The sequence below is a fragment of the Schistocerca nitens genome, chromosome 3 (genome assembly GCF_023898315.1).
Source record: "Schistocerca nitens isolate TAMUIC-IGC-003100 chromosome 3, iqSchNite1.1, whole genome shotgun sequence".
Classification (NCBI taxonomy): Eukaryota; Metazoa; Arthropoda; class Insecta; order Orthoptera; family Acrididae; genus Schistocerca; species Schistocerca nitens.
The window spans coordinates 176,446,784-176,460,069 of NC_064616.1; the positions used below are offsets into that span (position 1 = coordinate 176,446,784).

The window sequence follows — 13,286 nt, forward strand, 5'->3', positions numbered from 1 at the left end:
TTTGATACTAACAGATCAGCTCATTCACAAGCATGGTTTTTTGCAAGTAATTAATTACCACTATATCAGACGAGTCATTCAGCCTGTGATACTTAATGCTACCTGTACAAAGCTGGAGTGGGTAGCTAGTAATTATTATGCATGATAAATGATTTTATACATAAACTACAATTTTACTGCCAGTTAACTTACAACAAATCTCTCAAAGTATATTCAATAAATAAGTTCTTTACCAGTGTCAAGCTGCAAAGATGGTGGCAACTAAAATAGATCACTCTCTCTCTCTCTCTCTACAGTGAGTTGGATAAGATTTTAATCAGATGTATTGAAAGTAAACACCACACTACACTATTATAGTTATTGTATATCTTCACTTCTTATGAACAGTACTTATTTGTTGTAATATTTGAAGTGATATTATATAACAAATAAATAACATTTCACAAAAATATCTTAAAGTGAGCATAACTCACACTTCAGTATTGTATGATTGGCAACCTTAATTAAAGTGATAGAGCAAACCCCTCATAACATGTTGCGCAGACAATAAACAATAATAGTGACTGAACCAATATTCCTATGTGATTTACTTCAGAAATCCTCGAACTTTATATAACGAATATATAATGATACTCACAGCAATCCATTTATTCTGCATCACTTGATCTATCGTAAGGCGGTGGGTCGGTTCGATACAAAGCATACCACGGATAAGATCTTTTGCATCTTGTGAAACATTCTGCCACTCAGGGTTTGGAAAATCATACTGCCCTGTTCGTATACGTTTTTTCATACCTGGTGATATTGCCAGGCCATGGTTACTGTAAAAGGGTGGGAAACCACATAACCTGAAAAGAGAATACCATCAAATCAGAATTCTGAGAAATGCTAACTTTGAAAGGGAACAAATCAAATATGTATACTTACAGAATATACATTATAACACCCAAAGACCAGATGTCACAGCTCTTGTCATACTTTTCTGGTCCAAGTACCTCAGGTGCTGGAATAAAATTTGAAATAAATCATTTTCTACGACATTAGATTTTGAGACTATTTAAATTACATATACATGGTGTTTAAAACAGATATTCCACATTTTTAGAGATGGTAGAATGGACAAAGAGAAGAAAAAAATGTTCCATAAACATGGGCTCTAAAATGCATACTTTAAGATATATGAGCACTTATTCATCTTTGCTACTATTAAACATCTCTTCTACTGCATGCTCTTTGCTGTTACAAATCACATACAAAATGTAGTAAACAAATGAGAGCACATTCCTCATATGTCAATAGATAAAACATGCAGTTAATATCTTTTAATGTTGTTACTGTACACTACATTCACAGTTCTGGCTAAATGCAGTGCATACATTAGTTCTAATGGAACCAGTGTGTATTTTGATAAGTTTGTGTGTTCTGGATATTTTACAGCATACAGGACACAAGCTCTACAGTAGCTACCATTTGTCAGGCCATAACAGAAGGTCATGACTGCCATTTCCTTTGTGCAGTAACAGCATTCCATTATGCTGGTGAATGTAAGGATAAAATTAAAAGTAAAAGCATTGTGCAAAGTGTGATAATATGTATGTGTGTTTCTGTACTTAAATTTATAGCATAGGATATTGGTAAGTTCACAATTAAATAGCACTTACATCACCTAAACAACTTTTAAGTACGTTTCTGGGTTACTCCCATTTACAGAAGGCCCCTGAAACATTATCAAAATGCAAACTGTTCCATTAGCATTAATGTATATGCTGCATTTACCCAGAACTGTGAAAACAGTTTACGGTAACATCATGAAGAGATGTTAACAGCATGCTGTATCCATGGACAATAGCAGAGGAATGTGTCCTCATTTGTTTACTGCATACTGTTTCACAGTAGTAAAGACAATTCAAATGGTTCAAATGGCTCTGAGAACTATGCAACTTAACTCCTGAGGTCATCAGTCGCCTAGAACTTAGAACTAATTAAACCTAACTAACCTAAGGACATCACACACATCCATGCCCGAGGCAGGATTCAAACCTGTGACCGTAGCGGTCACTCGGTTCCAGACTGTAGCGCCTAGAACTGCACGAGTAAAGACAAATAAGTGCTCTTAGCTCTTAGGGGTATGCATTTTAGAGCCCATGTTTAATGAACATTTTTGCATTGTTTTGGTCCATGCTACTACCTCTCAAAATACAAAATACTTTTTTAACACCTTCTATATTGGATGAAAGCCATTATTTAAAATCAATCATTAGTTTGCTGGTTAACATCAATGAAAAATAATATCAAACAGAAGGGGAATGAGTCCAAAAAGCAGGAACATACAACTAGGCTCTGAACACATACTATTGTACAAAACTTACACTATGTTCATTAAGACTGAAAAGATATAATCTAGACCAACAAGAAAAGGCCCATGTACCCACTGAAATCTAAAATAAAATTGGAAAATTATGACTAATTAACTTACAAGACATTATGATTAAACATTTTTCATATATACTTTGCAATGACCAGGAGAAGAATATATGAAATACGAGACCCGAGTTTCTCTCGGCATATGCAGTGTTCCAGTATATGCAGTGTTCAAATAACGTACGGGGATACAGCTGGGTGAAGTCGGCAAGCATCAATATTTTGACAGGAGCACACACTGCCATTTTCAAAGCAAAACTTGAAAATACTTTGCAAATGGCAGGGTGTGCTCCTGACAATATCAGCAGTTGTCAACAATGTCACCCAGCTGCATTCCCTTAAGTTATTTGAACATACATGAAATATTTTGGGCAGTTATACCATTCATATTCATTTACATATATAATACTTTCAAATTGTTTAAACCACGTGTGTTCAACCCACAGGCTGCATGTAGCCCAAAGCAAGTACTAATGTGGCCCAAAAAGTGGGCATCTATCCCACAATCTGTAAAAAAATTCTGTTCACGTAAAGTTATGATAAACTGAACAAGTATATTAAGTGCAGCACAAAAATACTTGTCTTCCAATGTGGCCCAAGTAAGTTAAAATTCTGGACATCCCTGGTTTAAACAAAACCACACTAATAATGATTATTCAATTAAAAATGTTAATGATGTTCTCTGGCTCAGAAACAAACTATTGAAAAAGTAAGGTCATTTATCTATTGGTGTGGAGATGGAAGACAATGTCTTGATACATTACTTTAAGAAGGTGCCAACAATATAAAAAAAGAGAATTAGTCACTATACGGGGCAGTATGTTAATGAGAAATGAGCACTATCAACCTACTTCACAATTTCCAAAAAAACCATAAGCAAACCCATACCCACTAAGGCCATTTTAAATTACTTGTCTTACTAGTTCTGTACAAGCAGTAGACAAAGTTTCGATTATCACCTTGAAAACAAAATTATGTGATTAATGTTTTATTTGTTTGCATGTACATACCTACAGTCAAGCCCATTGATAAAATGGAGTACCATGCATTAACTCAATTTCTGCATTTGAAAGATAACAATGAAGCACCAATCCATGCTGTGAAAGCAACAATGCACCAGCATATGACACAGTGGTTATGTGGTGCAGACACTTCCACTGTCGTCAAACAAGTTTGAATGACGAAGAACGACAGACCATCTCTCTGTGAAGAAATGGGAATTGCACGAGAAGAGGGTACACTGGTGTCCAAAGAAGGGTGATAGTGAAAACAGTGAAAAATCAGTCATGGGTCAATTTTCAACATTTTGAATATAACAAAGATTGACACCTGCCAATTTCCGCAAATGTACGTACCCATTCAAAAAGCCCACCAAATGGAGGCAACAGCAGGTATGTTATAGCTGGGTCACACTAATTCAGATTACTTCCTAATCACCATGGAAATGGGCAGGGTGTATTATGATGATCCTGAGACAACGGAACAAAGAAAGCAGTGGCAATGTGAAAGCTACCTTCACGTGATGACCTTTAAGAAGGTTGGCAAGTCTGTATTGGATGCCCTCAAAAAAAACAACTCAGCATTTTCAGATCATATTAAGAGAACCAAGCATAATCAGCATCCTCCACTATGGCCCCAAAGGGAAAAAGCATTCACTTTAGTAGAAATTAGGGATTTCCAAGTTCGTGAGACGGTCTGGAGGACACAGTCTCCTCTAACAGCACATGTTTTCCTTTTGTTTATTATAACATTACCATCCTTCTTGCATGAGCCTCACACGTCACACTATGTCCACTTTCATCACCCCCCAATTTATCCTATTCTTTCATATTAATAAATAATACATTTAGCTTCCTCCCCTTTTTCCTCCTCCTGCCCCCCCCCCCCCCATCCATCTTCCAAATTCCCCTGCACGTCATTTATATTCCTACAGTTCCAGCACCGCCACCTGACTGGCCCTCAGTTCCCTGCAGTTCTCATTCTGTGACCTCACTGCACCACACCTGTATTTACAGTCAATGAGGGCATTGCAGTTCTACCTCAATTTGATGGTCGTAGATTTATATTTAACACTATACCGGCTCTTCCTTCTGCTATGGTGAGTTATAATTACATGACAACTCTTTCTCATTACTATTATATTTTATCATCTCCCCCCCCTCCCCCCCAATTCAATCTCGTTATGCTCAATGTTTTCACTATTTATCTAACTCTTTTTCAGTTTCCCTCTGTTAACTTGCAGTTCATGACAAGCATGTTTTCCACTGTTTCACAAGATAACCAGCCCTTATACTTAACACTTTCAGTGTTCAATCAAGTAAGTTTTTGAAGTTTTTTCCTTTAATTTACTCACTTTTTAGTGATACTAGATCTGCTGCTTGCTAGGTTCCCGTGTCTGTGTTGTAATTATTTTCTTAATGTTCCAGTCTGATAATGCACTAATCACTTGAAATGTGTAATTGGAATTTATAAACCAATTACATAATTACAACATAGACTGTTCACTCAATTGAAATTTATTTTGTACTTATTCGGTGGGACTTTTTGATTTGTATCTTGTGAAGCATTTGTCAGTGGAAGTACACTGAAGTTATTTTATTCATCTTCCGATCTTATTTTCTCATGACTAAGGAAAGTTTGGCCTTAACATTCAATTTGTAGCACCCTAAAGAAATTTCAATATTTGCAATTATTTAAGGGCTGAAAAAATGAAGTGTTAAAGAATGTAATTCAGTTACAATAACTGAGAAGTCAAAATTTTTCATGTTTTACTATGAATACCCACAGGCAGGGAGGCAAGCAGAACAGAATCCTCAGATGGAGATTGCTCCTACTTATACAAACATCTAATCTGTATTACTAAAATGTTAGCCAGTACTAGTTGCAGCATTGGGGCAACAAAAATTCTAATTTCAATTGAATGCATTTAAAACTTTAAAATGCTGTCATAATCTGCTTATTAAGAGTTACAATCTTACATTGAAAGTTTAACAGAATGTTACAGATATTACTGTTAGAAACAGTGCATTTGTCTTGAGGTAGCATAACTGATGGTGCACAAACACCCAGATTTCATTCATCCAGTATTTGAAAATGAGAGCACTTAGCAACTTCCAATGAACTTTATATATAATTTACAACTGTTACAAAGCATTTTTCCTCACAGGCACCCCGCTGCCCCCCCCCCCCCACCGGCACCCCTCCCCCATAAAACAATGAAACGGAAAAAGTTTATCACTTACTACATTTTCGCTGATCTTGCAATTAAACTTCTGCATCAGGTATGAAGTTTTAATTTGTTACTTCTTTACTACTAACTCTTTTCTTTGAATAAAGTATCTACATATATCACTGAATATACACTTCCCCCCCTAAGTTTGGAATCACCTAGTAATTATAAACAATGGAAAGTAAATACAGCATAAAAATGCATTTTGTTATTTTCCAAATGTTTATTAAGCTCAAATAATACACAGGAAGATGCAACAATTAAATTTTTGATTCCTCAAAAGAGTCACCCTTTGCTTTCATCACTGCCTTGCACACTCTCAGCATGCGACAGTTTTGGCAAGGTTTCAGTTGGAATTAATCTCCATTTTTGCTGCAGGACTTCCCACAATTGTGACCCACACATGATTTCCCGTTTTTGGATCTTCCTGTCCAATTCATCCCATAGCAGCTTGATTGGGTTACAATCAGGGGATTGGGGCGGCCATTCCATGTTTTTCAATATTTTATTAACCTCTAGAGACTTCACATAGTTCTGACACAAGCAAGACGTACGAGGAGGGACCCAAAAGAAACCGGATTGTCATAAAAAATTTATTGCTGAACCTTTTTACAAAATTACTTCAGTCACCTTCAAAATACTCTCCATTACATGTGATGCACTTGTCAAGTCTCTTTTCCCACTGTTGGAAGCATGTTTGGAACTCTTCAAGTTTGATATTGTCCAGTGCCCTTTGTGAAACTGTTTTTACCGCCTCCACATCGTCATAACGCTCCCCTTTTAGCTTTTTTTCCCCCCATTCATTCCTGGAAATAGGAAAAAGTCACACGGGGCTAGGTCCGGCGAATACAGAGCGTGGGGAACGACAGACCACCTCTGAGATGCCAAATAATGGGTCACTCTTAAGGCCATGTGTGCTGGAGCGTTGTCGTGATGCAGAAACCAGTCAGCTGATCGCCAAAGTTCCGGGTGTTTCCTCCTCACATCCTCTCACAGATGCCTTAAAACATCCAAGTAAATATGCTGGTTAACAGTCTGGCCAGGGGGTACGAATTCCTGATGCACAATTCCACAAACATCAAAACAGACAATGATCATCGTCTTCACATTTGACCTCACTTGCCTTGCTTTCTTTGGTCTGGGAGAGTTGGGAGTCATCCACTGGCTTGATGCTTGCTTGGTTTCTGGGTCATACCCGTAACACCAACTCTCATCGCCTGTAATGACTTTCTTCAAGAAATTTGGATCAAGTGCAATCTCTATTTTCAAGTCCTTACACACATTCATGTAGATGGTTTTTTGCTCCTGTGTGAGAAGGCGCGGAACAAATTTAGAAGCAACATGTCTCATGTGCAAATCCTCACTCAAAATCCGCTGGCACAAGCTCCAACTGATTCCTGTCTCTGCTGAAATTTGTTGGATCGTTTGGCGACGATCCTTGTTGATCTTTTGGAGGACCTTTTCAATGTTCTCCTCATTTCGCGATGTTGAAGGGCGTCCAGAACGAGCTTCGTCTTCAACACACATCTCACCACGTTTAAAGTGCCCAAACCACTCAAAAACCTGTGTGCAGCTCATAGCGTCCTCCTGGAAAGATTCCTGAAGCATTTGGTGTGTCTCCGTTGCAGTTTTTTAAAGCAGGAAACAAAATTTCACACACACTCTTTGTTCTTTTAAAGTTGCCATAATGACTTCACAGAGGTACCAGTAACCCGCCAACAGTCAGAGAAACACAATACCACACTTGCACGTTCAGCTCTGCACTGACGCCATCTCCACAGCTATTTCATGAAGGTCTCTACTAACATCATCTAGCGTGAGAACCTTGCACTACGTCTACGAGTGGCAGAGCACCCCCCCCCCCCCCCCTGTATGTTTCGGGTCGTTGTCTTGCTGCAAGACAAAACCTTTCCCAATCAGACACAAACCAGATGTCTTAGCATGTCTCTGGAGAATGGCATGATAATCCTTTTGGTTCATTTTTCCATCTATATCACCAAATCTCCGACTTTATTCATTTCAAAGGATCCCCATACCATCACAGAACCCCCTCCATGCTTTACGGTTGGAATTACGCACTGAGGAGATTCAAGTGTTCATGGGGTAAATGGCCTACAAATTGACTGTGTTTACTTCCAAATATTTCAAGCTTGGATTCATCAGTGATTAAGACTCTTTCCCAATCCTCCGATGTCCAATGTTGGTGTGCCTTAGTGCACTGAAGCCTTTTCTTCTTGTTAACAGGGCACAACAGTTGTTTCCTTGTCGCTACATAACCTCGGAGGTCGTCGTCTGCCAGGCATTGTCTCACTGTTGACTCACTCACCGGTGTATCCCTCATTGCGTTTAGTTCTGCAGTCACTGCTCGGACAGTTTTTAATCTGTTACATTTACTGGTCACTACAAAACACTTTTCCTGGCTTTCTGATAATTTCCTGGGGGCTACTGAGTGGGGACAATCTCCATAGGAGTCTGTTTCTTGATGCCAGCGTATAGTTTTGACCAATCCGCTGATTGAAATCATCAGTTTCTTTGCTATTTGTTGGACACTATTGCCTTCTTGGTGCAAAGTGATTATCATTACCCATGATTCATAAGGAATCTGGCACTTTGGGGCCATTTTCAATTACTTTCGCAGTGTGTTATACCTTTATGCAAATGCAACTACAAGTGAACAGAAATGTAAACAACGTACCTCTACATAGCCATGCAGTCTACTCACGCCACCTGGCATGTTTAGTAGAACTGCTTGGACAGGTAACATCGGTTTACATAAAACGGAGCAATACTAGTATGTATATGTACAATAATCAAGCGTACAATACTGTACGCATCATTATTAACCATTATTTGGGATTGCTATTCTGTATTCTAACCAATAACTCACATAGATCACTTTCATCTTCCTCCGTTGTAATACACAGCATGGTGTTTCCAAACTTATGGATGGCAGTGTACCTGCACAATTATTTCATTGCATGACACACAGCTCAGGAGCTATGACATTGTAAACACTGAGATGTATGGAAAACTAGATTTTGGCTAAAAATTGAGTGCAAATTCCCACACTACATTCATCCCGTGTTTCATAAGAACACGGAGTTCCAACAAACCTGAAGTATAATTTCAAACATTTCCTAAATGTTTTCTTGATTACATGCTCAAAGGCAAATATTTAACAGTTAACCCATTTGTAAGGTAATCAGATATTTGAAGCTGTTTTATACGCGGGAGTTTGATTCTTACAGGAATTGTGGGTTTATTGGTATTCAAGAATATACAAACATTACAAATGTAAGAAATTTCTGGAACCTTCCAGAAATGATAAATGCTAAATAACAAATAATTGCTGGTACACAGGTTTGAACTGATAACCCACAGGACCCTAGCCAGGGATGCAAACCACAATGCCACATTACATGCACCACAGCTCTAGCATTGCACCATCTTCTGGAGAAAAAGTGAGCCACTGTTTCAGAAGCTTTCATGAAGCTCACTACAGCACAGGGATCTAGATCCTGTCAGTTGTCAACTATATGGCAGCACTGGCAAATCATTGAGTTATGGTATCGTTTTCACATCCTCTTCACTATGCGAAGGACTGAAGGTAGCCTCTCCCATCAAAGCTGCACAATTGTTGAGTGGCTCTTCAGTTTCCATCATCAATCCTTGCCTAAAGACTGTAATAAGGCTTCATACAGATTACACTGACAACACCTCTGCACATTTGTCTTTTTGATGAAGGACCATAATCCTCGACTTAGTAAATGACATCAGGTAAGTGAAGAATGATAGTCCCACTTCCTGTACACGAGTAAAAATCCATACCAAGTCTCCCAGGCACCACAAATTAAAGAGCCCTTTTTGTATGAAGTACATAAATATCAATTTTATAACTTCAAAAGCCTTTTTCTTGTTTCAATATAACATTTATTTCTGTTACTGATGCAGTTTGCCTTTTATATCAAAGACCTCATCAGTGGGTTTCTTTTGTAATAACCCAGTTTTGTTTTTTACTTATAGAGTCGAAATGGTTCACACCGTAATTTTTACATGTACACAATGTTTCTTACAGTTGCTAATCTGTCTCACCAAAACCTGTTTTCCCCCTCATATGGTCATAGGCTGGAGGGCACACTTCCATTGTACTCAAGTGTTTCACATCATTTAGGGACTGAAAAAGTATGAAAATTACAAAACCAGAAGATCTCAACATGAATATGTGCTGAGTTGTTGCTATGAAAGCCAAAACATGTCACATGTAAATAAATATAACATTGGAAACCAAGAGATAAACACTGTTCTAATAAAAATAAAAATATCTTTTTCCTTACACCTGCAGCCTTTGAGTTCTGGAAATACGACATTTATGATAAGCACTAATGTTTTTAAAATCAATTGGAGGAAATACATGACCTGAAAGAATTCTGTCTTGAGCAAATCCAATTTGTTTCTATTTTCACCCATGCATATTTCAGTGATATTTCACAATCATCAGTAGGTTCTCTTTATTTTTCTGCCAAACACCAAGTAAAATGTTACATGAGAATAGTTTAGTTTTAGGATTGTGGGCACTATATTTAAAAACTTACAAGCACATACTGTTCACATAGTTAGCTGTCATCTGCGATACAGCTGACATTGCAGTACATTTTGTCATCTGCAACTAAATAAGGATTTTTCTACACTAAACTGCTTTACGGAATGAAAAATTTTAGAATAAAGTGGAACTATTGATATGGACTCCAAACTAAGGTAACTTTAAATCAAACCAAGAACAAAATATTTGAAACCACTGAAAATCACAGTAAAATTGAAACAATACAAAATAATATATTGGCACCATTATGTAGCCATATCTTCTAGATGAAATAACCAGTCACATACCACAATGACACAAGCACAGTCCATCGAAACATGAAACCCAAACAAACAATGGAAAGTGACAAAAAGTTAAATTCCCTAAACCTCACAAGACAGGCAGACACAACAACCACCAATATCAGTTATCACTATACATGAAACTAACCACCGCCATCCATTCACAATAACTCAAACCATACAACAACACACAAACAAGCCAGTCTGTAATTCATTCAACATAGATTGCACGAAGCTCCACTTGATGCAGACAACTAAAAAAAATGAGCTTCAAATAATCAAACAAAAAGCTGTTGAAAATGGATATTAAACAAACATAATAGCCAAACTGAACTACAAAGATGAAAGGAATACCACCACATAAAACAGAATACCAACAACTTGCAAACACTGGCGCATGTGTGCATCCTCATACGCTGAAACATCACACACCTGAATTATAGGCATCCACAATAAACAAAAGGTGCTTGTATATAAGTACAAACACACACAAAATAAGGCAAACACCTGAACCATGGCAGCTTGTCATACTGTACTGATATCAATATGCTCCTATCTTTGGCTATAATATGATGTCCAGTGATTGCAGCTCCCTCTGGCATGGCCTGGAGAGCCAGCTTGCTGGGTTCACAAGGGGTATAACAGTTGGCATCATGAGGGGACGATCAGTGACAACCAAGTAGACAGGAGGCCTTTAGTTGCTACCCATCTGTGTCTGTGTTAGCGTGAACTGGGAAGGATATGCAGGGCTCATGTTGGCCTACGTTTGGCTTGCAGTGCCAAGGAACGTCAGGAGTGGATCATTAAAAACCTACCGAGCTGTCGGAGGCGTGTTTACTGAATTTTCGGATACTCCAGTTCTCTTTATTGGTACTCAAGTTCACGCCTCCATAGAATTTGCACGCTGAATTTTATGAGCAAGAATTTGTGTATTAAAAAGGTCTGTTAAAATTTTTAATTAGATCATCGTACATTGCATCTTATTGGATGTTTGATTTGTGGATTTTAAATGTCTGTGGAGCCTTTAATTTGGGTTAATGTCAGATTCATCTCTACAAGGAAGCTTGTTGTGAAGTTTGTTGGCAATGTAGTATTTGTGTGTGTTTAAGTGCTTCTATCTGCCTGTTATTAATTCTAGCCTTCCCTACAGCAAATAACATTCAGCTGATATTGGTTCTGGTGCACCGTATTAGTTGATGTTTAACATTATCACAAATTGTCTATTCCTGGTGTGAAAGCGGATTTGCGCGAATGTTATCAGGGTCAGTGTTCAGAACCATGTGACTTACATTTAACTTGAAAATTTTGGGTAAATGTTGTGTTCAATTTGTAGTTGCTATTTGGTGGAACATTAACCATCTTTCTGGACTTGGGTGCACTTGTCTTATTCATTGAGGCTAATGTACTGCTTATTCTGCTTCAGGTCATGTATACTGTGCTTTTATTTTACACGGTTTATATGGAAATTTCATTTTGTTTTAGGACACATTGTCTGCCCAGGGCTTAAATGTACATGCTCATTAGCCATAGGATTTACAGCAATTGGCTGGGGGTTGGCTTAATCACTTGTTACAGGGGGATTTGGTATAACTATTTAATTCTGAAATTTACTTAAGCCAACTGAAAGTGGTATCTTAAATTTTCTGCTAACTTGTTAGGTGACTGTTAAATTTAGAGTACTGCTATTTAAGAAAGAGGACAAGCTATTGGGAGTTAATCATTATTTACTATAATCTTGACTGTGAATTGAGCTTGCACTTATTGGAATTTATCTCTGCTGCAGGGGTTTTTGTTAAGATTGCATGTGCTCTGGTGTAGATGCTGTTTAATGACCCTTGCGAAGTCCACTCATTCTGGACCCTGTTGGCTTACACAGCCACCTGTTTATGCCGTTCTGTGAACAAAGCTTGGGCACAAAAAGTTCGACTGTCCGTCTTCTGCAGTGTTATTTCTTCTGAGCACAGCTACGGCCTTTAACGCTTTAAAGTTGAAATTTTAAAGCTATTCTCAGTCATTCTATGTGTTACTTAAAAGAGGCTCTCTTTTTATAATTTATTGCTTCTTTAAGTTATTTAAACATTTTACTAGTGGTTAAGGTCTCAACAGTCATACTTATTTAATGTAAATTTTAATTAATTGACTATTACTGTGGGACCCTGTAAGCCTTGCTACCATGTCTGTTTTATTAGGTTTTAAATATTTTGTTCTTCTTAGGTCAGTTTGTATTTTAGTATAAGAATTTTCTGGCAGTGGCCTATTTCGTGATTGGTTCAGTTTTATTAAATTTTTTATTGGTGTCTTCTGCTCAGGAAGCTTTGGTAATTTTTATGGCTGTTTACATCTGGCTTCAACTTTGTATCAGTGGTCTTTTATCTTATAGTCTGGGAAACAGTGATTGCGTGCGAGTTACAATTGATATTTTCTGCCGTCACTGATTATTGTTAAGTATTCAAATTAACTGTTGTTTAATTAAATTGGGTCTGTGCAAAATTATGGTACCAGTGAATGAACTGTGACAAATCCTCATTGGTCTAGTCATTCCTTATTTTCCTTCCTGACCAAATTAAGAAGCCGTATTTTCACATTTCATTTCAGTGTGGTTGGTAACACTCAGAAAACAGGGACAGGAAATAGTCTACAGAACTGGTAAATCAACATGAAAAAAACTAAGGACAATGACAATAACAATGCAGATGAAACATCACATCTGGGCTTTATCATTCCACATGTCAAGAATGCAAGACTGGGCAGGCAT

General features: G+C 37.7%; 1 protein-coding gene across 3 annotated transcripts in view; it reads right to left on the reverse strand.

Annotated features, from left to right (window-relative positions):
* Positions 1-13,286, reverse strand: part of LOC126248116 (MAP kinase-activated protein kinase 2) — a 99,673-nt gene that overhangs the window by 11,207 nt on the left and 75,180 nt on the right. For all 3 annotated transcript variants that reach the window (XM_049948792.1, XM_049948793.1, XM_049948794.1), the window contains 2 exons: positions 928-1,003; positions 638-848 (listed from right to left, as the gene is read on the reverse strand). In XM_049948792.1, coding sequence (XP_049804749.1) covers positions 638-848; positions 928-1,003 — 287 coding nt within the window. The remainder of the gene's footprint in view (positions 1-637; positions 849-927; positions 1,004-13,286) is intronic.